We start from the raw sequence: 23,331 nt of genomic DNA, 5'->3' as shown, positions 1-23,331 counted from the left end.
GAGGATGGTAGATGTGGCTGTGGAGTTCTGTGCAGATGGGTTTTTTAGCTTTATTGAGAACTTTAAGGAAATAAGCAATGTGTGGAGAAGAGAACTAGTACTTTTAAAATAAAAGGTTCTTTCCCAAGTGCCAAGTACGCACTGCTGGAGTCAGTAGAAGCAGAGGGTCTAGCCAGAGGAGGGCTGCGATGCAGAAAAGCTAGCGTAGGAAAGGCAGTGGTACTGCTCGTGGAGACACCTGAGGCAAGAAGAAGCCAACGCAGATTTGAAGACAGCTTTCAGAATTTCACAAAGTTTTCTTTCAGTTTTTGCAAATTTAATTCCCTATTTCAGTTATGAGTATCCCAATTTTATTGGTGTTAAAATACGAAAGCGCAAGCATTTTTAAATATAAATGGCATTTTTGATTACCAGTGGCAGAACTAAAATTGTCCTTTCTGCTTCCGTTACTGCCTTTGCATGCCTGAGCCCTGAACATTAATCCGTGCATCTGCAAGCTGTTGCTTCAAGTTTTTTGAAATTAGACAGGACCAAATTTACCTTTCCCTTGTTGAACAGCACTCTAAGTACCCTGAACCACCACGTTTCCCCGTGGTAATGAACAATGAGTGTACGAGCACACAGGAAATAGTTAAAACCAAATGCGATTCCTGGCTAACGTTAATTTTTATTTTTCCGAAAACTAAGTGGGACACTTATAAAACTTATCCAAAAGCTTGAAAAAATTTTAAATGTATTCACACTTTAAATAGCCATAAAGATACATTACTCATAGGAATACATCATACATAACTCAGCCTGACCTTGGACATCTCTTGGCTAATAGCAATTGTTTTGAAGTATATATGTTCCATTTATACCAGAAGGCTTAATTCATCTTTCTCCAGGAACAGAACGGCGAGCTGACACTCTGTAAATCCTGCCTTTCCATTGTTTAACTGAGAAGTCTCGGTGCAGATGTTATGAAAGAAAGCTCGGAGAGAAAAATTCACAGGCATTTCCCCGGCCCATGAAAATAAGTTCTTGATTGCAAGCAAAATGAGTCCATTAGAAATTAATCTAAGCTAATTACATCTGAACACAAAATAATCTATGAATTGCAAATGTTTACCTTTCCCTTAGTAGTATCACTACGGTTAAATTACTTTTGAAATTCATGCAAAATCCTTTACCTCGGTAGGAAAACATTGTAAACTATTTCTGCAATTAAACTGATTACATATGTAAAAATTTTCATCTGCTTCATATTATAAAGCTGTTCTTCAGCTGCACAAAACAAGGACAAAAACCACAAAGGGTCAGATCTTTTCCTGACGCAATGAGTGCAAGACAGAGCTACCGCTGTTTACACCAGGTAAGAATCTGGTCTTTACAGCCAACACAGCCGAGCGGGGAATCCTCCCCTGCAGCCCTGCACTCGCAGCAGGGTAAGAATAACCAAAATCCCACCTGCAGGTACTGGCCAAGGAGAAAAATTATCTAAAAACTCCCCAGAAACCATATGGATTAGTTAGCATTCCTTTCCATAGTAAGGACGAATGTTGCAGCAACGGTATTTCTTTAAATTAGTGGCTGTTCAAGCAATTATGATAATCTAAACCAGATATTTAAAATGTACCAAACCCGGTTAATTCATTAGCCTATTGTTTTCCTTTTCTTACAGGTTCAGTACTGTGCTCTTCACCCGAGCAGAACTTCTGCTGCAGTCAACAAAGTCAATGGAAATCCCTACGAACGTTCCTGCGCAGGGGCAGCAGCGGCATTTACATGTGGTTTCCATTGTCCTGCGTTTAACCTCTCAAAGATAGTTTGGGGGAATACTTTATTTACATTTTCTTTAAAAAAGAATATGTTTACCTTCTTCCTAAAGATTACCACATGTCAAAACACTTCCAAATCTAAATATTGCATAGAAGAGAATCTGCATAATAAATGATGTATACACATTAAGGGAAGGAACGGCGTAAAAGATGTTCTGAGTATTCACAGCTATTTTGTAACGGGCTACAGGCAGTATCTTAATTTTCAGCAGATTATCTACCTTGGTAAGTGCTAGAGAAGTTTCCGCTGCTTAAATATTTACTCAAAGGACAACTAAGAGATTTGTAAGTGTGTTGTCGTTAATACTAACAGTTTGCACACTGCCATCTTTGCCACGGTAGGGTGCACGATCTAAGGGGTAAAGCACCCTCTATGATCCTCCTGCACGCTGAGAGGGCGATCGCTCGGCGCCAGCTCTCACCAGGAAAAAAAAAATATATATTTTAGTCTCTAAACTAAAATGCCCTCCAAGAAAAGTTGTTGTGGTTGCATCCAAAATTCAGATGCTTTCTACTAACACGGCCAGTTCTTATTTTTCAAACCCTCTTTCTAGCGTGAGCTGTTCAAACATGGGTTAACTCCACCACCTTGTCTAAGCTGCATCTGGTGTTCTCATCATGGGTGACTGGTGGGACACGTTCTCCTCCTGTAAGGAAAAGAAAATAGTAGGTCTAATTTGTTCTTAGGGAAATAGGCAGGCGGCGGTGGCCACCTAACATCGGAGTGACGAAATGTTTCCCCCGTTACAGAGTGTGTGGAGCATGTTAACATCGTGCTGGAGCGTGTGGAGCAGCAGAGGTGCTAGTCAAAGGCGGATGACTGGAGAATTGAAATCGTGGGGTTTCGCAGCGTGCAGGAACTGTGAAGTCAGCATGACCCCAGAGCCATCGAGCTCGAGCGCAATGGCCAGCGTTCGAGATCACTTGATGCAAGCGCAGGAAGCCAGAGCGCTCGAGGGATGATGGGGATGCAGGGGACACCGCTGAAGTGGGCATTCAAAACCCTGAAGGTCGGATGGAAACAACTGCTGGCCAGCTTGTCAACCGGACAGGAGCGGCTGTTGACTCGCTGGTATCTGCCTGCTGCCTTTTCCAGCAGGTGCAGAATCAAGGGTGACATTTGCAAAGAGCAAAACACCCGGGGCACCAGCGCGGGCAGAGAGAGGAGGAACCGCAGGTACCCGCCGCTGGTGGAGCCGACGGCCGCCCGGCTGCGCAATGCGTTCTGGCCCCGTCGCTGCACTTCCAGGGTCGCGGTGGGAAACCCAGATGTGGGCAGTAGTCTGTAACACACGGGATGTCAGCCCGAACGGCGATGCAGCTGCATTTCCTTAACGCATTATTGCAACTGTTACCTTTCTTCTCTAAATGAACTTGAGGAAGATGTTCATAAAAGATTACGTTACTCTGGTACTGTGTTTTAGCAACCACGGGTTCATCTCCTCGGTGGTTTCAGGACGGCTGTAGGTGCTGGTAAGGTCAAACTGGCCCTTGCTGGGAGCACTGGCCCAGGGTGGGTGCATTTGGTACCTCCCCCATTCAGAATTCTCTCTCAGAATCTTTCCCTGGGTGATTTTTACCCGTGTAAAAGGAGAGTCTTGACATCACATCAGTGTTTAATGAACAGCGTGTCTGATGCGCAAAGGTCATAAAACCTTTGTTATGAAGGAAAACATTCTGAAACATATATCTTCCACGGTGGCAGTATCAAAAAGGTGAACACAGGGAAAAGGAGGGGTAAGTGGACAGGCTTGCAAAACACGGCACGAATCTCCTTTACATACTTCTTCCATTATCTTACAGAAAGAGCTAGCAGCTTGGGGCCAGGGTGACAGAAAAAGGGACAGCAGACAGAGTCCACATTACCTACTTTCTGAGAGCACAGAAGTAGGCAGGTTACGCAGCGGTTTTTCCTTTTTTTGTTCTTTCAGCCTACCTTCCCTCTCCGGGAAAAGTTAAGGCTCTCATCTGAGCACCAAACATCATTGCTGAGGAAGAGGCTGCCTTCCGCAGCACAAACCAAGAGCCGTATGTCGGCACAGCGTCGGCACGAGCAAAGCACGGGTGACGTTACGTGGGGATGACGCAGCGGATCCCGGCAAACGCTGCAGGCAGGAGCGCCCCGCGCTCGCGGCCGTTGCCTCCTGGCAGGCAGGCTGCCTGCAGATGGGTGCAACCGCGCTCGGGGGGCCTTTACGGGCACCCGCCACCTGAAAACTAAAACCAGCCGCAAACTGGGGAGGGGTTGGGTTGTACGGCTTGTTTCTTTTGTAAGGCACGCTGTTATCACGCCGCCGAGGAAGAGGACGGGCATGGAGGGCTCTGCTGGTTCTTCCATTAGAAACGGTCAGTAAAATGAGTAATCACTGGGAAAACAGCACAATTGCACCCTAAAAACCATACTCTGCAACCAGACTAGCGAGATTCACAGTGTAGAAAGTTCTGGGGATTTTCTTCATTCGCACTAACTTAATTGCCTAAAGAACATCTGGAGGGAAGACTGGCCACTCACGTAAGGTGTGAGTAGTGACAACGCACGTTTCTGAGAGTGCCCATTAGATCCTCCATCAAAACCAGGGGCAAGTGCAGCTTAAATATAGGAAAGAATAAAAATGAGCACAGTTTTTCCAGTTCCTTTCAGAACTTGGTTGCCCATCTCAAAAACGCAAGAGTGGTAGAGATCTGCTTCTGGTCTTTTTTACATCTAGGTAGTAGGTGACCTCTAAGGTGCACTCTCACCTGCTGGTACCTCACAGAATGAACAGGCTCAGAAATTGTGAGAAACTGAAAATTCAAGGGAACAGCCACAAAATTGGACAAGTATCAATATTTACTGGGCAGGAGTGAGTGCAGTGTGTACTGTTACACAAAACACATGATTTATTCCTCGAGGATTCAGCCGCAGCTCACTCCTAGGACCGCTGTACTCGTAAGGGCACGCTGCTGCTGCTGCTGCGCGGAACCGTCGGCTGGATGCCACGGGGGCTCTTCTGATGCCGCTTTTCTGAAAGGCAAGTTTAAGCGCGCTGGTTAAAAGCTTTGCCTGGAATAAAGCTGAGCTGCTAATGAACAATATGAGACATACCGATTTTAGACACGGTGTTTAGCACATTTTCATGCGCTTTGATGTACTGGGTAAACCCAGTGTTTTCTTTCCTTCTCCCGTCAAGCGTTCGTGCACAGAGAACTGAAATCTACGGTGGGAGTTAGCGCGGCGGCGTTGGGGCTTTTCTGCACGACATCTGGCTGCCATCGCGCTCGCTGCTCACCTAACATCGTGTTGCCGTAGAGAGCGAACAAGATGTGGAAAACGCTACTTCGCCGAGAAAGAATCTGTGTAAGTTCCTGCTGCGAAGGTGCGATCGGCTCTACGAGGACAGAAACAGGTGTTTACTCCTTCCTACGTGATTTATTTGATCTCTTCTCTAAATCCCCTTCTCAGGCCAGTACATCTCCGTGTAAATCCCATGCTAAAATTTTATCTGCAGGAAGCGTATATTGTGTGTGCGCTGGCTGGCTCACGAAATATCCATAATTAAATTGCACGAAACCTACAGGGTTTTATATAGGTTCAGACACTCTAAGAAATAAAATAGAAACAGAAGAGCTCTGGCCAACTTCTGTCGGCCTATAGACTTATTAGGTATTCCAGTCCAAGGAAACCAGGAATGTAAGTATTCCTGTCCAAAAACATCCCGTTAAGACTATTTTATTTTAATCACAGCTGCGCTAAAAAATACACAGTTCTCTTACACCACCCAATCATCTTTCCCTCTTACGATGAAAGTACATTTTTCATGTTTTTTATTACAATCATCTTGAAGACAGACATGCCAATATCTGAGCATATTGTAAAGATTTGAAATTCACATTGTACGTATCCATCACAGTTTACGTTACATACATCAATAACCTGCACAAGACTGTTAGGCAACTATATTTAAACTAGTTGTATTTTAAAACAGAGCAGGTAAGACGTGACAGGTTTATTTGAAGTAGACTGAGAACATTCGAGGTTGTGCTTGGGATGGGAACTGCGGGGCCACAATGACCGGGCTGTGATATTAGCTGCTCGTGCACATATTAATTAACTTCTTTATTCGGGGATCAATCGACACCACCGTTAGTTTTATTGACTTTATGATTAGCACTATCTTACTTTTGCTTGAAGAACGCTCTTGTACCTAACATAAAATCTATCCTTTCCCGCCCGTTATTAGCTGGTTTTGCTGTCGCTCCCCGCAGCCCTCTCCGGGAGGGCTCCCCTCCCGCGGGGGGGGACGCAGCCCCGTCCCTGCCCGCCCCGCGGGGGACACGCTCGGGCTCGCTCCCCCCGGCCGCCCCCGGCCCCTCGGCCTGCGCGGACCCAGCGGCGCCGCCGGCTCTTCCCGCTGCTCGCAGCCTGGCGGCGGCCGGGCCCGACAGAGCCCTTCCCCGCGGAGAGCGGGCACGGCTCATGGAGGCCGCCGCTTCCCCGGCGAGGGGCCCGGCGGGGGGAGAGGGGGCGCCGGCGGCTGCGCCTCACCCGCCTCCGCGCCCCGCCAGCTGGCCCGACCGAGCTCCCCGCAGCGCCCGGGCAGCGCCCGGCTCCTTCCCCGCCGCGCCGAGGCGGGCACCCTCCCGCAGGCGCTGCCCGGCTTCCCGCGGCCGGGCGCGGGGGGCACTGTGGCTGGCGCCTTCCCCTCACGGGAACCCCACGGCGGGCGCCTTCCGCTCACAGGGACCCCACGGCGGGCTCCTTCCCCTCACAAGGACCTCCGTGGCGGGCGCCTTCCCCTCACAGGGACCGCCATGGCGGGCGCTTTCCCCTCACAAGAACCGCCGCCATGGCGGGCGCCTTCCCCTCACAGGGACCCCCGTGGCGGGCGCCTCCGCCCCGGCAGCCCCTCCGGCGGGCGCCCTCTCCTCACGGAGCCCTCTGAAGGACCGAGACGGCCCGGCGGAGCGGGCTCCGGGGGGGGGGGGCCGTGCCGTGCATGGCGGGTGGCTCCCGGCGGGGAGCCGGGCGCTGCGGTCGCTCCGCCGCGGCACAGCGGGTCTGCGCGGCCCCGGGGGCGGCGGGAGCGGAGCGCTCGGACCGGGGCCGGGACCGGGACCGGGACCCGGACCGGGGCCGCCCCGCCGCGGGGTACGGGCTCTGCCCGCTGCTAACCGGACACGGGGGGCGAGGAGGGAGGCGGCGGGAGTGCGAATTTTGCACGGTGCAAATTTCCCTCTGTTCCTCCCCTGGAAAATATTTCGAGCCATTACACTTTCCTCGATTTTATTACCTGAGGGAACTTGACAGAACTTGTAAAGACACAATTGCTATATAACTTCCACCGGTCTATTTTTCTTCAAAAGAAAGCCAAATCAAAACGCCGCGGTAAGTTTTGTGAAGCCGAAACTCAGGAAAACGGATATAAAGCGGTAACGAAAGATGCGCTGAGGTGAGCGGTGCTTCCTCGTCGTGCTGGGCGCTATCGGCTTGTCGCGATATCTACGGAGCAGAAAGAAACGTGCGAGCTCTACAGAAGGTGTAAACACAAAAAAAGAAAGAATATCACCGATGATTTAATATTAACAGTACCAGAGGTGACGTGAAACCGTCCACTAAAACGTTACCCTTTTCAGTCAATAGGTCGCAAAGTGTCTTAAATTCATTACTTGGCACTTATTGAAATTCGTGACGTCGAAAATGGATTAAAAAAGGTGAAGCAAACCTGAGTGAAACAAAATATATTGTACTGACAACAAACGTAATGAAATAACACTTTTCTTTTTTTTTTCTTCTTTTTTAAAATAACTTAAAATACACTAGAAAAAATATGGTCAATATAAATAATTTTGTTTTCATGGAGAACAAATAGATACAAAGCCCGTCCATACCAAAGTTCGCGTAGAAGAGCTTTCCCTCTGCCTTGGCAATAAGCCTGAGGGTCTGATGGCAAACTGGGATAACAATCACCGACTGCAAGGTACCCCAGGTTAAATACCTATACGTCTGTCAAATAATAATAATAATAGAAAAAAAAAATCACAAGATTACGTGAATAGATACACCTTTATGAGATAAAATGTAAATGTTTGACAGTCAACTATCAATTCACAAGTTATAGCCAAAATAAAACTTTGTTCGTGTGTATCAACATATTTTACATGTACCCAGTACCTCTTATTGGAATTTGCCGTTGTGTAAAGTGGTGGTTGGGAATTAAATACTTTTTTTTCCCCTTTTCTTTCTTTTTTTTTTTTCTGTTGCTTTTGCCCCTAGGACAAGAGAGACCCAGCAAAGGGAGGCACACTCCGCTCTCCTGATGCTTTCCGCTCCCGTTATTTCAGAGGTGGGACAGCAAACGACCAACAAAGATTTAAGAGTGGAAAAGGTAGTGCTTGATCTCCCTCTCTCTTTCTGCTTCCCTCCAAGATTAAAAGAGAAAGAACCCAGCCACGTTTGTTTGTTTTGTTTTGTGGTTTTTTCTACTAAAGATGAGGGTGAAGTGCAAGTGAATCAAAGGACTCCATCAATGAAATACAAATACATGCAACCCGGAATGCTGCTGGAGGAAGTATCCCGGACAGTTTCCCATTAGAAATTCGCAGAGAAATCATTGTCTCTCTTTTTTTTTTTTTTTCTTTTTTTTTTCTCTTCGTCGTCGTCTTTCTCTCTTCTTTTTGTCGCTATTCCAGACGTGGTTGTTAAACTCAAGTATCTGATGCAACGTGAAAGGAGGCCCGCCTCTCTTATCAAATTTCTTGTATTAAAGTGAACTTCGCAGAAAAAGGTCAGTTTCAAAACCTGTGAACTTCCCAGCTGCGCGTCTAGTTCCTCTCATTCTTTAAATAAGTATATATCTCCCAACAGTTTCTCCTCTCCCTCCTCTGGGTTTGGGTTTTTTTTTCCCCCCTTTTTTTATTAAAAAAAAAAAAAACAAAACCAAAAAACAAAAAACAACCCACACAAAAAGCGAGCGGGGCCGGTCACAGCCCCAGGGCGGCGGCGTGTTTCTTGGCCTTCAGGCGGAGGTCGGCGATGCTGGAGTTCTTGCTGGTGGTCTTGGCGGCGGCGGCGGCGGCCACCACGGAGGCGGCGGAGGCGGACTCGGCCAGCGTGGCCAGCGGTAGCCCGAAGGGGGGAGCGGGGAACATCATGTAGGGTGCGTGGGCCAGGTGCGGGTGGAGGTGGTGATGCGCGTGGGCCACGGCGCTGTCCAGCTGCAGCTGCGCCTGAACCTGCCGGGAGAAAGGCGGCGCGTGGCAGCGACCCACCCGCGCGCCCGCGGTCACGCGTGTGCGGCTCACCCACCCACCGACCCACCCGTGCCACGCCGCCCACTTGCCTGCTGGAAGGGCATCCGCAGCGCGCCCACGTTCACGTACGGGGCCACCCGGCAGGCTTCGAACTGGCTGGCGGCGCCGATCAGCACCCCTGCGGGAGGCAGCGGCAGGCGGTCAGCGAGGGCGAGTCGTGTGTCCCCCCCCCCGCCCCCACGCGTGTCCGGCCCGCCCGCGGCACTCCGCATCACCTCCTCCCTCCCTCTGTCTCCCCAGTACCTTTGTGGAGTTGGTTTTCTTGCTTTCGGCATTTGGCTCTTCGGTTCTGGAACCAGACCTGCGGGGAGAGACGGGGGTGGGGGGAACACACACGACACGGGACACGGGCGTCACGATCGCGCTGCTGCCGCGGGAAGGACGCGAAGCACAAAAAAATATAAACTCACCGAGAATAATAATAATAATAATAATAATAATAATAATAATAATAAATTTAAAAAAGGTCAAACAAAGAAACCCGGCTGCGGCACGGGCTGGGCTCCCTCCTCCCGGGCAGCCCCCACTCCTGAGCCCGAAACGCGAAGGACGAGGGAAAAAAGAGTCAAAATCTACAGAAAATGGACATTCGCAGAGTGCTCGTTCCAGAGAAATTACTTTCTGAGCCCCGGTTTCGTCTTTCCACATCAGGGTCCCAAAAGACCTAAATCGCCTCCTGATATCCAATACTAACTGGCGATAATGGGTTTGGGTGGTTGCACCGCCAGGCCCGAGAAGATCGTGCTCATTAATAAATAAATTAATTAGCTTTATCTTCAAGAAAAACTAAACAGCAGAGTTTAATGACTCACTTTTTTGGGGGGGGGGAGGGGGGTAATTATTGTCATAAAGGCTTCGCTACAAAGAAGTTTAGAATTTCTCTGTTCTTCTGTGCAGTGGAGTGTAGCACAGAAGCGGAATAATTGTCTCATTATCATGATAATCTAATTTGCTTCCACAGAAAAGGCTGCGCGTTAGACAAGAACATGCTTTTAATATTGGAAGTGGAATTGTTGAAATAAATTTCCAGAAGAAAGTTCTGCTCGCATAGAGAAGAGAGGGGAGGGAGGGAAGCAGGGAGAGCGCGTCTTAAAACATTCCTGTTTAAAGACAGACCTCTGCACCGCATCTCAGAAGCCACATCCACCAAGCAATCCTTTCCCCACGGCCAAAAAAAAAAAAAATGAATAAAAAAAATCTTTTTTGAGGTCTTACTTGAAGAGACAAATATAAACGTGAATTTCCCCCGCCCTGTCATTTACTGCAGCCAAGCGAAATCTGCCCAACAGCCACGTTCGCCCTCAGCCTCCCGTGGAAACGCACATTCCATAATTTACAAATTAGTGCAGATGCGAGGCAAAATATTATTGCAAAGCGTTTTCCGGAACGATTTAAAGGGAACGGGTTTAATCTATGTAAATCTCCAAAAGTTATTATGCACCCTGCGATTTGGCATAATGGGAGCGCGGATTATGCGCCGCCGCCGCCGCGTTCTTTGTGGAGCAAACAGCCAGCAGAAGGAAGCACCTCCCTGTTACATTTTTCATAGCCAAGTTGAAGCCCTGCAACTTTGTTTGGTTTGGTTTTGTTAAGATTTTGCTGGGCGTAAATAAGCGGCCGCCTCGGCCGAAAAACGGGGGAGCGGGAAAATGAAGGGTCTTTTTTTTTTTTTTTTTTTTTTTTGGGGGGGGGTCAGGCTGTGATGACAAAAGCTGCTGATTATGACTTTTTCGGTTCAACGTGACCGCTCTGTTTCTGTCCTTACCCTATTACAAGATGCAGGGAAACCCCACAAGGATTGTGCGCATAGTTCGGTGCAGATGGTGGCCTGCGAGCACAAAGATTGAGGGGGAGTATCTGTTACAGCAATACTTTCTAACAGCTGCAGATGTTAGGGGCCTAAAACTACTCCATGTGTTCAAACAAATAATGACCATCATTTTCTCTTCTTTTATTATTAGAACGGAAATACACCGGAGCAGCTACATTTGTTCTCGTTTGAGGAGTTACCTTCCTCCCCAGCCGGGCAAAGCCCGGACCCTTCCTCACCCTCCATCTCAGCCCCACAAAACTCGCAGAAACCAGTCCAGGAACCGATTTTGAAAAACTTTGGGAGGGCAGCCCGAGGTTAAATGCGCAGGTTAAATCAAAGGAAGCTGTGGCTTCTCGGTACGGCAGAACGCTTAAAATAGCCTGGTTTTATCCCAGACTTTTGTATCTCATAAATCCGAACAAAGCCGGTCTGGGCACTTCACTCAGTTTTCGTGCCGCTTCCCTCAAGATTTAAGAACCACGACGAGAAACGGACTGTAATTTTTTTTTTTTTTCTTTTCACTTAGCAGTTCCTAATTTAGTTTATGGTCACTACATCTATAAAGTTAATTGGTCCGCCCGCCCGGTAAGCCCTGCGCCAGGGGCAGCCCGGAGAGGGACCGCAGCCCACGCCAACAAAATAAACCAAATAGCCCTTGGAGCCCTTGCCGAGGCAGAGATAAAATGAACGCAGAGACTAAATAAATCGCGACACAGCGAGGGGCACGGGACTTGCAAGAAGCCCAAACGGCGAGGAAGCCCGGGGAGGTGATTTTACAGATTTGCTGGGTGCAATCCGGCGCGGGGAGCTCCTCTCCTCCGACAGCCCGTGTCAGGAGCGGCGGGGACGGGGCACGGCCCGGTTTTACCGAGCTGGCCCCTTCCGCCGCGCACACACCCCCACGCACACGAGCACCCACGCATCCCCGCAGCCGGGCACGGCTTGGCTACCTGCACCCTGGCCTCGGACAGCCCCAGCCTCTGGCTCAGCTCCTCCCGCATGAAGGCGTCCGGGTAGTGGGTCTCGTCGAAAAGCCTCTCCAGCTCGTTCAGCTGCTCCAGGGTGAAATTCGTCCGGCTCCTCCTCTGCTTGATTTTCGTCTGCCCTTCGTCTTCCATTGCTTTCGCATCCTCCTTGCGGTCCTTCAGCTCTGGGGAGACTGGGTACGACACAGGCAGTCAGACAGGCGGGGCGGCCGGGACGGGGGGGACCGCGGGGGCTGCCCGGGGTACCGGCACCGGGCGAGGATGGGAGGGCGGGCAGCGAGGACGCCGGAGCTCATCCCCCAGCCCGGTCAGCCCGCTCCGGAGGGTTTCCTCCCGCTGCAGGGCAGGTCAGGGCCGGCCCGCCGCTCCCCTCCGCGACGCGGGCTCCCGCAGCGCCCGGCAGCCGGGGGAACCGGGCAGGACCCCCGCCCCCCGGGGATGAGACAGCCGGGAGCGGGGCCTGTTCGCCCGGGCCGCGCTAGGCCCGCCTCGGCCGCTGCCTTTCCGGGCCCCGCCGCTCGGCTCCGGTAACCGCTGGCGGCGGGGAGCGGGGCCCGGCCGGCCGCATCCCGCAGCCCCGGCCGCCGCCCGGAGGGCCCGCACCGAGCCCGCCGCACCGGCCCGCGGGAGCTCTGCGGCCCCGCTGCCCGCCCGGGGGAAGCGCAGCAACAGGTCCCCGGTGCGCTCCGCCGGTCACCGCGGCCCCTCCGCGCCCCAGCCCGCTCCCTCCCGCGGATTTTGTTTTCGTTGTTTAATTTTTCTGCCAGAGACGCGCCCCGGGCCGAGCGCGGGGGGACCCCCCGCGGGACCTGCCCCGGCTGCCGGCTCCCCCCGCGCCCCGCTCGTTAGCGCAAATTTGGTTATTAGCCCTTTCCGGGGATGCTCCCGGCCGCGCCGCGCTCCGCCGAGAACGTTTGTCCGAACAAAAGGGCGGGCAGGGAACCGCGGGTACCCGCGCAGCGACGGGAACGGGCCCTGCCCCGCCGGAGGGCCGCGGAGACCGCGCTCCGCGCTGCTGCTCCGCCGGCGCGGCCCGGCTGCCTGCCCGAAGCTGCCGAGAGCGGCGGGCGGCCCCCGGTACGGGCACCGAGGCCATCGCCCCGGCGTGGAAAACGCGCGGAATAAACACGGGGCATTTCTGAAGAAAACCGCCCGGCGGGAACCGGGGCGCGGAACCGCACTGCGCGGAGCCGGGGATGAGCCCGGCCCCACGCGCGTCCGCGCAGCCGAGATCCGCGGGAGAACGAACGGGCCCGCGTGTCCGGGCTTTCGTTGGCAGCGCGGCTTCCCGTGGGATGCTAAACAGGAACAGATCGTGTTATGAGCAAGTTAAATGCTTGTTTAAATATTTTAATATAAACTTCGAGGCTGGCCGCATATTTCCCCTAATTGGGAAAACATGGGAAGCCGCTCATTAACGCCCATCGCAGCCTCCCCACGGGCGCTGCCGCGAGCCCCTTCCACCCGCGGCCGCGGGTCCGTCTCGCCCGGTGCGCGGCCATCGCCCGCTCCCGCCTCCGCTCCGCGCGTACCGACCCCGACGGCGGGGGGGGGAATGGAGGGGAAGGGGAAGGAAAGAAGGGGGAGCCCCCGGTGCCGCCGTTACCGTCGCTGAGCTTGGGGGTGGCCGCCTCGGCGGCTCTCTCGGCGGCGGCGGCGTCGGGCTCCCGCGGCGGGGACCGCCCGCCGCCCGCCCGCGCCGTGGGGCTGCCCGCCTCGTCGCGGCCCGGTTCCGCCGCGGTTCCGCCGGTCTCCCGCGGTCCGCCGCCGCGCAGGGGCCCGCTCTCCAGCACCTCGCGGTAGGTGATGAGCTCCTTCTTCTCCTTCGCTTTGGGATCAAACGACTTGGAGACAAACGCCGTCAGCTCCTCCATGGCCGCGGCTCAGGGGCGCGCTGCCCCGGCTCCCCGGGCGGGCATCCACGGGGCGGGGTGGCGGCGGCGCCCCGGGCCGTGCCGAGCAAGAGCCGTGCCGAGCCGAGCCCAGCCGTGCCGCCCGACGTGCAGGGCTCTCGGGGTCTGATAGTGACGCCGCGATTGAAGTGGCACTATTTATACTTTGCAAAGCCTGCCCCTTGTTCCCGGCGAATTACCTCCCCTCGGAGCTCTGAATGGACCCCTTCTCCGCCGCCCGGCCGCGCCGCCCGCCGCGGGGCACTGCGGCCAGGGCGCCGCCGGCCCGCCCGCCGCGCGCTGCGCCCTAATTAATTTAATTAGGCGCGGGCCCGTGCGCGAGGTCCCGGGCGAGCGCGGCGCGGGAGAGGGGCCGGAGCTGCGGGGGAGTGGCCAAGGCGGGAGGCGGGGGGGGGCTTGGGGGGGGGCGCGCAGGCTCCGCGCCCGCGTACCGCCCCGCGGGGGGGGGGGGGGTCGGGTCGGGGCGGCCCCGGCGGAGTGCGCGGGGGGGGGGGGGGGGTGCGGGGCCGAGGCCAGGGGCGCTTCCCCGCCGGGAGCCTGCCCGGTACGCGGCGCCGCGCAGCGCCGTGGAGCCGTGGACGCGTCCCCGGGCGAGCAGCGGGGGAGGCGGAAAAGTTCCTCCGTGGACGCCCAAATCCACCAAATAAATTACCGGCTAATTGACAGTGACAAATACAGCCGTATCATTAACGTTTTCTCATACGGCGAATTGAGGCATCAGATTAGAGCGAATTACGCTATTTATTGCTAATATTGTTTTTCCTTTGTTGCTTAAATCCCATTAAGAGAGTACTTTGGTTGACAGAAGTCGTCTCTTTTACACCTTTGCTAGAATTCTAATAAATTATTCAAAATTGTTTAACTCTTGCTTATGTATTGATTTTTCATTTGACCTTTGGAAAGATGACTTTACATAAAAGAGCGTTTATTTACTCGAGCAGGTTCGGTATCGAGGGTGGAATTAGCATTTCTTCAGATCCAATTATACACGCCTCAGCCGCGATAGCCAACGATTTACTGTTACTCCGTTTCGGGCGGCACAGCGGGTCCCGCCGCCGGTGAACCGGTCCCGCTTCTCCCCGCTCCGCCACGGGTGGCATTTTCGGTACCGTGGGGGATCGGACACCGGGGTCCCGACGGGAACAGACCGGCTGCCGACGGGAAAGATGATCGTCAGCGGCTCTTCCATCCTCACGTTTCGTTTATCCTCACGCAACGCTTCGCGATTCCCGTGGCGGGGAGCGCGTGTTCGGAAACTCGCGTTAAACTAGACAAATTCGTCAAAAGACAGAATTAAGCGTAGGGATTAAATCGTTTCGTTGCGTTTCTCGCCGTTGGCCGGCGGAGGCTGAGCTCGGCTCGGCGGGTCGCGGCCCGGGACGTGCTCACCCCGCGGCTGGGGCGCTCCTTTCCCCGGGGCACAGCCCGGCCCCGGTGCGGTGCCCACGCCGCGAGGGGAGCGCTGCCCCTTCGGCCACGGGGGGCGGTTGTCAGTGCCAGGAAACACCGAACCTCTTTAATCACTTTCGGGTGAAACGAGAAACCCTCCGCGCCGCTGTCCCCGCGCCCCTCGCCGCCGCGGAGCCAGTCACCCGCGGGGGAGGCGGACCGCAGCGTGCCACGGCAACGCGCCGGTAAGTCTTTGCGGTTGTCACCACGCTGCGCCCGGTGCAGACCGCGGGCTGCCGTGGGCCGCTGCAGCCGCCCGTGGGCAGCGGGGACCCCGACCCCGGGACCGGCCGCGCGCCCGTCGCTGCCCTTCACGCGTGGCGCGTGGGGAATCGCCCCGCCGGGGCGGCGAGAGCGCCGCATCGATTCCTCGGCGCTCGGCGGCGCTGCCTGGCCGCCTGGATGAGCTCGGCGGTGGCTTGCTGCTGCCTGCCCGCCGCCCAGGAAGGCGCTGAGCTCAAACCGGCAGTCGCGGCCCGGCGGCTCCTTCGTTCCCGCGGCCTGGCCCGGCCCGGCCCGGCCGCTCCGCCGCTCAGGTAACGTGGTGCGGCCCGGCGGCGAGCTCACCCCCGGCAGGGACAAGGCAGGGCGCCGCGGGCCGCCGCCGCCGCGGGGCAGGACGCGCCCTGCGGCCTGCTGCCGCTCCCCAGGGCCGCGGCGCGCTGAAGGGACGCGGCGGCTCCCGGTTTCGGACCGGGGTCGGGGAGTGGTGGGATGGGGCTGGGCCGGGTCTGCCCAGTGTCGCCATGACGACGCCGGGGCCGCCCCGGAGGCGTGCTGCCGCGGCCTGGCCGCCCTGGGCCGTAGCGGGGCCCCAGGACGGGCTCCAGCCGGGCTCGGCCGCCGGGTCCTGCGGCTCCAGGCGTGGACAGGCTGCGGGTCGCTTCCCCTCTCGGGCCTCCCGCCCTGGTGTCGGGAGTCCCGCCGGTGCCGGGCTCGGCTTCTCGGCAACCTGGCGCTGCTGTGCCCTCTGGGGCGTGGGGGGCTGCGGGGAACGGCGTGACCGGCTGAGGAGCGTGGGGGGGGGGGGGTGTGTGTGTAACCCCGTCTGTTCTGGCAGTAACCCGTTCTTGCCTGTGCGGGCAGAGGAGCAGGTACCGTCCTGTGCGGGCAGCGCGTAGGGACTAGCGAGCCGGAGCCGGGCAGCGCAGAGCAGAGCCCGGGGGATGTTCCTCCTCGCCCTGGTGGGATTTCCCGCTGGAAGCTGGCAGGGAGCACCAGGAACTGCTCTCTTCCCGGTCCTTTCAAGTCGGTTTGTCGTCCCGCTGTGCACTAGCGGGCCCAGCTGATGTGAGTGGGGAGCACGAAGTATCTTGAGGGATGGTGCTGTCCCTGGCACCTGCCCTTGGAGCCCACCCGATATTTTGATTCACAGGGCGATAGGAGGAAGTTATTCGTGTAGGATCTTGCTTTCTCAGCTCTTGTCTGTGAAAGTGTGGGTAAGGAAGGTTTGCATTTGGTTTCTTCTGTGTCTAATGTGCTGTTTCTAGCAGCAGTCATTTTAGTCATATTTCAGTTAAGTACAATTCTAGGTACTGCTTTTTCAGCTGTTGAAAAAGTTGAACGCTTTATCTGTTCTCATGATCTGGGACAAATTTTAAACATGTTATTTTAACTGGTTTAACTGGTGAGGAAGGTATTTAGAACTTGATTTTAAAGAAATACCAAAAGCTATATCATAAAGTTCAGATTAAACTTACAGATCAACAAAGTTAAGGAATACTGTTATTATAAATTATTCATTCATGATTTTGAATGGAGGCAAACTTGAAGAAAGTCCAAAATAAATGATTTTGAAAAATACCGTTGGTGTCATTGTCAAAGAGGACATCCTTCATGTAACCAGAAGACAGTGTTGTGGTATGTTCGGTGTCCATGGCTTCTTGTCCCTATGGGAGAGATTGTAAAGAAGGAACTGAATTCCTGTGCTTCTCTGATGTCTGGACTTTCTTCTGAGGCAACCAGTTATGGTAGCTCTCTTGGTAGATGCGATTCAGATGTTCCCCCTGTAATGATCTGGAAACTTGGCTGAGGGAAAGAGGCACCGCTGGATAAGTATGTAAAATCAACAACAATAATTCAGGTTGCTGCCCTCAGAAAAACAGCCACCTTACTGTCTCTTCTAATCAAATCTCTTCCTCTACTGGGAGCAGTTTTCTGAATTGTAGAGCAGGGAGAGTTTCTGCATAGATATAATCTTGGTGGAGGTAGATACAGACAGTCTTTGATCTGTGCACACACAGGAGCTGTCTGAGGGACTTCTAACCTCTGCTTGTTTGTGGTTTCCCTTTTTTGGGGAACAGCATTGCCATTACTAACACTTCGACTTGTGCTTATCATCTAGGGAGCATGTTTGTCGAGGACTTACAATAAATTTTACTTCAGCTAGCCTTGTTTCCTGGCTGAAGCTCAAGTAGCATCTCATCCTGACTTGATTCTTTCCTACAGATGGACTTGCAGAGTTCAGTAGGAAGAAGGGGATACTGAGATGGTGGCAGTGTGTTTTCCATCAGTTGTAATTTCTAATGGGTTATAATTTCTTGTTTGTAGAGATGCTACATAAACAGTGCAGGTGGTTAGTGATTATTGCAAGTCAGTTACAATCAAAGTTTCTTAGTAACTAACAAACATAAATTGTTTGGATTTGATGCCAAACAAATTTGATTATTTTACCTTCATCACTTCTGGCTGATTATGGTAACTAAAGATTATATTGTTTAATTGGATGCTCTGCTCAAAATGTAGTCTGCTGCAGTAATGTTTAGTGGATAACAGCCTCTGATTAAAAACAACCAAATGATATTATTTTCTAATAATCTATGGTAAGTACAATAGTAATTTGAAACTCATGTTTGAAAATATGTATTGCACGCTTGAAATAATTCTAACATCTGTGAAACAAGATTGAACAAGGTCAGATCAATGAGCGTATACTTCTTACTATGTTGTAAAGTGTAGTTTATTCTCTTTGAGTAGATTTTCCTGGAGAAGTCTATTTCCCATGTCATCTATGTTTTCTTTACATTTTTGTATGTAGGGTGGGAGGTTACTTAGCCATTTGCAGGTGAGCTTAATAGCACTGTTTATAACTTTGCTGAATGTAAATAGTTGGTTTGAAATTTCTGATGTTGATGTTTCTCCTGGTAAAACCTGCCTATGAGTATGCACTCTGTTTCCATTTCAACCAAAGTGTTGCAGCATCAGTTTTCAGAAATGAGACTTAAACAAAAATTAACTGTTAAAAAAGCAAAGGCCTGGAGACTTGTCTTTTAGATACTCCAACATGCCTGTGCTCCAGAATGGGGACTTAAATTTTATCAGGTCCAGCTGTTAGTCATTCTATTGAAAAGCTGTTCATTTTCAGACAAATTGCAAGCCTTCAAAATGTTGAAGTGCAGACATTCACTAGAGCCTCCAAAATACTGAAGTAGCTGATTAATGTGATGATGTTATGTTCCAACTCGGGCTTCAGCATGAGTTTCCATGTACCTGCTGTGGGTCCTCATATCTTGAGACAGCATCTTCTGAATTCTTAGTGTTCCTTTGCTGTTTGACCAGAGTAGTTAGTTTTAAATTCCAAAGTGAGTGAGGGAATATGCTAAGAGTGGAGGAGAACCACACAGGCGGAAGGTTGAGGCTGGGTGATGGAAAAGAATGAGCCTCACTGATGTGATGATCGGGAGACCGTCTCCCCATGAATGCCTGCGATGTAACCCAGGTTTTAAGTTCATCTGAAACTGTTTGTTTGCCGCTGGTGCTTGTTAATATTCCTTTCCCTCCTCCTCTTCCTCCTTCTAGTATTGCTCCACAGTCAGGATAAAAGCCTACTGCCACCTCTTGTGCCTTGCCAGGCATCGAGAGCCGTATCTTCCCCAGTGTCTACGCAGAGGGGTTGGCAGAAGCATATCTCCTATTGCAAATCCATATGGCTTAACACTTCTGTCTGAGAAGTAAGGGTAAGGAGCCTTAAAAATGGCATTCCCTATAGCTATAAGGGTGAATTCTCTTACACCATTCCGTAAACTCTATGGTACAAGTTTTTGTAGTGGATCTACAGACTTTGTATGGAAACAGCCAGGTAGGAAAACCACATGAGGTTCAGCATATGATGCTGTGTCATGAGTCTTAATTTTTTCTGTTTGCCTCCACCCTTGTTATTTTGCTAATTAACGTTCCCTGAGTGATTGTAGTTCTCCAGTGCGATCTGTAGGTCCACCTGTTTGTGGAACTGGTATATGGGCCACTGCTGACTCACCAGAACAACTCTTCTGCCGGTGTCATCAATCAATGCTGGTGAACCCCTTTCCCAGATCCGTTCAGGAGTACAGCGGGAATAGGCAGTAGTCAGGGAGAATACAAGCCTGTTACAGCTCTTGATAATTGACTGCTCTCCAGTGCTGTGTTTATATGAGGCATCTTTGCAGGAAAATGTGATTCATGTACTGAAGGGATGGCCTGTGCCTGTCTGACGAGTTTGTTGCCTGCGTACTTGCAAGATAATACGGCTACTAGGACTTGGCTACACAAATTGTTCCAGGATCAACAGTCTGCTTCTGGCAACCACTTTTCCAGTGGAAACTCTAGAATGTGCAGGACATCAGTCACCCATGTGCCTCTGTCCTGTAACTCATCCACGGTAAACCTGGAGCTCCTGAGGCTCATGTACATGCATGTATGCTGTAGGGTTTGTCCTGTAACGGGGAAGAGCCATAGCACGTAGTTCTTCTTTGGGCCCGAAGACACAAAATTAAGATTTACATAATTTGTTTCGCTAGTTTTATATGCTGCCTAATCCAGTTATATGTCCGAATGGGGGGAAAAAAGCTGATGGCAAAAAAAGGAAGTTAAAGAACAGATGATATCTATATTGAAGTGTAATGTTCTGGCTCATAACTATATCCACATCAAGTGGCAAGTATCTCGGCAGAAATGTCTTTTGTACTCTTTGGTTCTCTGGTCTCCTTCATTAATCTTGCTGTCATGAGCTTTGGTCTGAGCTTTTAGCTTAAAATCTGTGTGTTGTAGTTTCATCTTTCTGAGCAGTTCCGCTTATTTTAAGTTTGAGATTCAGGCTCATGTTCATTTGAAGATTGTTCTATCAGTGTATATGTGAAGAGCTTTATTTTACTGCTCAATAACTGTTAGTACCTTGGAGCGCTGTAAATCTGTTACGCTGAGGGGGAAAAAAAATAAAATGATTGCACAAGATGGTGTGTTGATATAAATTGACATTCCTCTACAGAATTGTAAATTAAAGTGATAGTTCCTTAAATGAGATGAAATAGTCTGTAAAGCACTGCCTCTGTGTGGAATAACTTTAGTAAGATGGTAGAAATAACTTCATTTAAAAAAATTCCTTTGCATAGCAGTTCATCCTCCTAAAATTCTGCTGCACAGAGATTTGCTGTTTAAGTGGAATATTTCAAAAATGGTTTGTTTAGATTGTTAGCTGAAAGACCAATTCTAAAGTGCTGAAAACAGAAACTGTTGAGAAGTGAAGTACATAGAGGGATTTACTGCAGCAATGCTTAGCAGTGGCTAATTTGTAGACACTCCTGGCTGCAGGAGTGGAACTGATGGCTCTTCGGCACGCAACTGGGACCTGTCTGCAGTCCACGGAGATCTGGCTGCATAGGAGTGAGTTTACATAGCTACTGTTTTGATTGTGGCAGTAAGTGAACTCTAGTGAACGTCAAGGAAAATCCAGCTGCTTATTGACTTGTCTTGTATTTTGCATTAAGCAACTGTTGGACAAAATATAGAATCTCTCCTTGAAGTAGATGCCAGGTCCAGAAGTGGGCGCTTTGCAGGAGGATGTCCCTTTGACTCTTGACTTGAGCTTGCTGTGGCTTCCTCGCCCTGGCAGTCCTTAGGACTAGCAGCGTGGGAAGAGCACATCTCAATTTGATGAGCAAACCTGCATCTCTGACACAGTCTTCAAACTCTGTCAAACGCAACATTGTCTGTGTATTTATTGTACTTTGAATGTAGCTAGCTGCCTGAAAGGCTCCCTTGGAAAACTTGGTCACAGTACACTGGCTTTGCAAATCCTGTGCCTGCTTGGGTGTTTATATATATATATATATCAATGTAGGATTGTAATGCAAAACAGTTTTAGCTCTCTTGAGGGTAAAAATGTAAGTTTAAGAGACTTTGTGGAACTAAACATGTTGGGGTTTTTTTTCCTGAATCATGCATTTTGACTGAAGGGCCTAGCATAATCAAGACTTGTATTTGCATGTAAACCTTTTGTGAATTTGAGCATAAACGTACTTAAAGGTGAATTTCTCTTTTGTTCTGTTTTCAGTCTCTACCCTGGAGATCAGGGCCTGCTGCCTAGGTGATAAAAGGTGTGAGGAAGGGCAAAAGTTTGTGTGCAGAAAATGAACAAGTTCAACCTGTTTATGCTAGAAATATGAGGACCTGTAATATTTCAGTGTTGGTTAAAGACAGGTGATATTGTGGCAAAATATATCCGTGATCTAGCTGTTGATATGAATGTTAAAGAATTATGAGTTCCTGTTTTCCCAGTGCAGAAGTAGCTGGGGAGCCTTGAAATAACTGTTTGTTCTTGGGATGAGGGGCTGTTACTAACTGCCATTAGCTGAAGTGTGTGTGAAGAGGGGTCTCGAGTCTTGGGTGGATAGAGCTAGGACAGAAAAATAACTTTAAAGCATTATGCACTTTTTTGAAACCTGGAAAGTCAAGAAATACGACAATCCTTTAATTGTGAAGCAATGAAACTTTTCTCTTGGGAGTTCAAAATCAAGATGATAGTCTTTGCAAAAGCTAAGTGAATGGCAGGCTTCCCCATTACCTGTTGGTGTTTTTTTTCTAAATCTGATATCAAAGTCTGTAAACTTTGTCCAAGTAAACATGTTGACAATCAAGAAACATTTCTGAAGTTTAGTATTTGTTGATCTGATTTTGGAATAAAGGAATTTAAAATTGAGTGGATCTAAACTGAGAATCAGAATCAACCTAGCTCTAGTTTAAATGAATTAAAAAATAACTTTCTAGATTTTTTTCTCTCAATGCGTATTTTAATTGTAACAAGTAGGACAAAACCATGTGTTATTTTAATTGCACAATCTAAAACCACTGTAATAAATTAATTCAGATTTGCTGACAATGTAAATTTCAAGTTACTTGGTAACATGAATTTGTTGACATCTTATGTCTTGATTTATTTAATTTTTTTTATTTTTGCAAGCAACCCAAATTTTCTATTCCTATTAAACTTTTAAAAATGGTATGACCGTATGTTTGTTTACATATGCACAGACATTATATATACTTATATGTATTATAGCAGTGTAACATGGACACAAGACTTTGTTACAGTTTAGAATTTTTGTTTTTATGTAGTTTTAAAATGGGACGTCGCTCTTCGGACACAGAAGAAGAGAACAGAAGCAGAAGGAAAAAGAAACACCGCAGGCGTTCGTCTTCAACTAGTTCCTCAGACAGCAGAACATACAGCCGTAAAAAATCTGGAAGGAAATCAAGGTCAAGGTCGCGGTCTCGAGATCTCCAGTCTCGTTCTCATTCTTATGAGAAAAGGTGCATTTATAGTAATTTACTGTCTGTTGCAGTTGTTTACTAATTGGGCTCTTTCCTGTTACGGTACAAAGCCAGAGGTGTTGGAATCTAGAGTGGAGTCAGTTTTAGGTTGGAATTTTACAGCAAAGTTTTGCTCAGAATCTTGGAAGATGTGGCAATACTTCCACTCACGTTTAAAGAAAAAAAACAAGCCCACTACCCCCACTAAAAAACCCAAAACATCCTCCCCTCCTCCAAGAATACAAAAGCAGTGTATATACAAAATGCAGATCCAAAGGTAACTTCCTCATTAAAACAAACAAAACCCAACCAACTAAAATAACTTTTCTTTTCTCCTCCTTCCAAATACTGAATTTCTCATGTCTTTTTGGAAATACAATAGTTCATGTATTAATGCCAGTTGGAAAAATAGTTTCATTCAACTAGTTATAGACTATTCTGTGTTACTTTTCTCTGTTGTAATAAAGCAAGTAGGTCTTGGCAGACAGCAAGGCAGA

The 23,331-nt window shown here is 50.5% G+C and overlaps 2 protein-coding genes across 4 annotated transcripts in view; one reads left to right on the top strand and one right to left on the bottom strand.

Moving 5' to 3' along the window:
- Positions 1–8,780: 8,780 nt before the first annotated feature.
- SHOX2 (short stature homeobox 2) lies at positions 8,781–13,783 on the bottom strand. Of its 2 annotated transcripts, none has more exons than XM_054835483.1 (5): positions 13,516–13,783; positions 11,874–12,082; positions 9,354–9,411; positions 9,136–9,228; positions 8,781–9,064 (listed from the first exon to the last, which is right to left on the bottom strand). In XM_054835483.1, exons 1-5 carry the CDS (start codon positions 13,781–13,783, stop codon positions 8,781–8,783), a joined length of 912 nt encoding a protein of 303 aa, XP_054691458.1. The 2 variants fall into 2 exon arrangements, with proteins under 2 accessions (XP_054691458.1, XP_054691459.1); XM_054835484.1 differs by having other exon boundaries at positions 8,781–9,032; positions 9,140–9,228.
- Positions 13,784–15,672: 1,889 nt separating this feature from the next.
- RSRC1 (arginine and serine rich coiled-coil 1) overlaps positions 15,673–23,331 on the top strand; it is a 165,473-nt gene continuing 157,814 nt past the window's right edge. For both annotated transcript variants that reach the window (XM_054835884.1, XM_054835883.1), the window contains exons 1-2: positions 15,673–15,807; positions 22,640–22,834. In XM_054835884.1, the coding sequence (XP_054691859.1) occupies positions 15,674–15,807; positions 22,640–22,834 (329 nt within the window). In that variant the 5' untranslated portion in view covers position 15,673. The remainder of the gene's footprint in view (positions 15,808–22,639; positions 22,835–23,331) is intronic.

Source organism: Grus americana, chromosome 9 (genome assembly GCF_028858705.1).
Source record: "Grus americana isolate bGruAme1 chromosome 9, bGruAme1.mat, whole genome shotgun sequence".
NCBI lineage: Eukaryota > Metazoa > Chordata > Aves > Gruiformes > Gruidae > Grus > Grus americana.
Note: the sequence above shows the minus strand (reverse complement) of the source record. Positions and strands in the feature narration are given on the sequence as shown.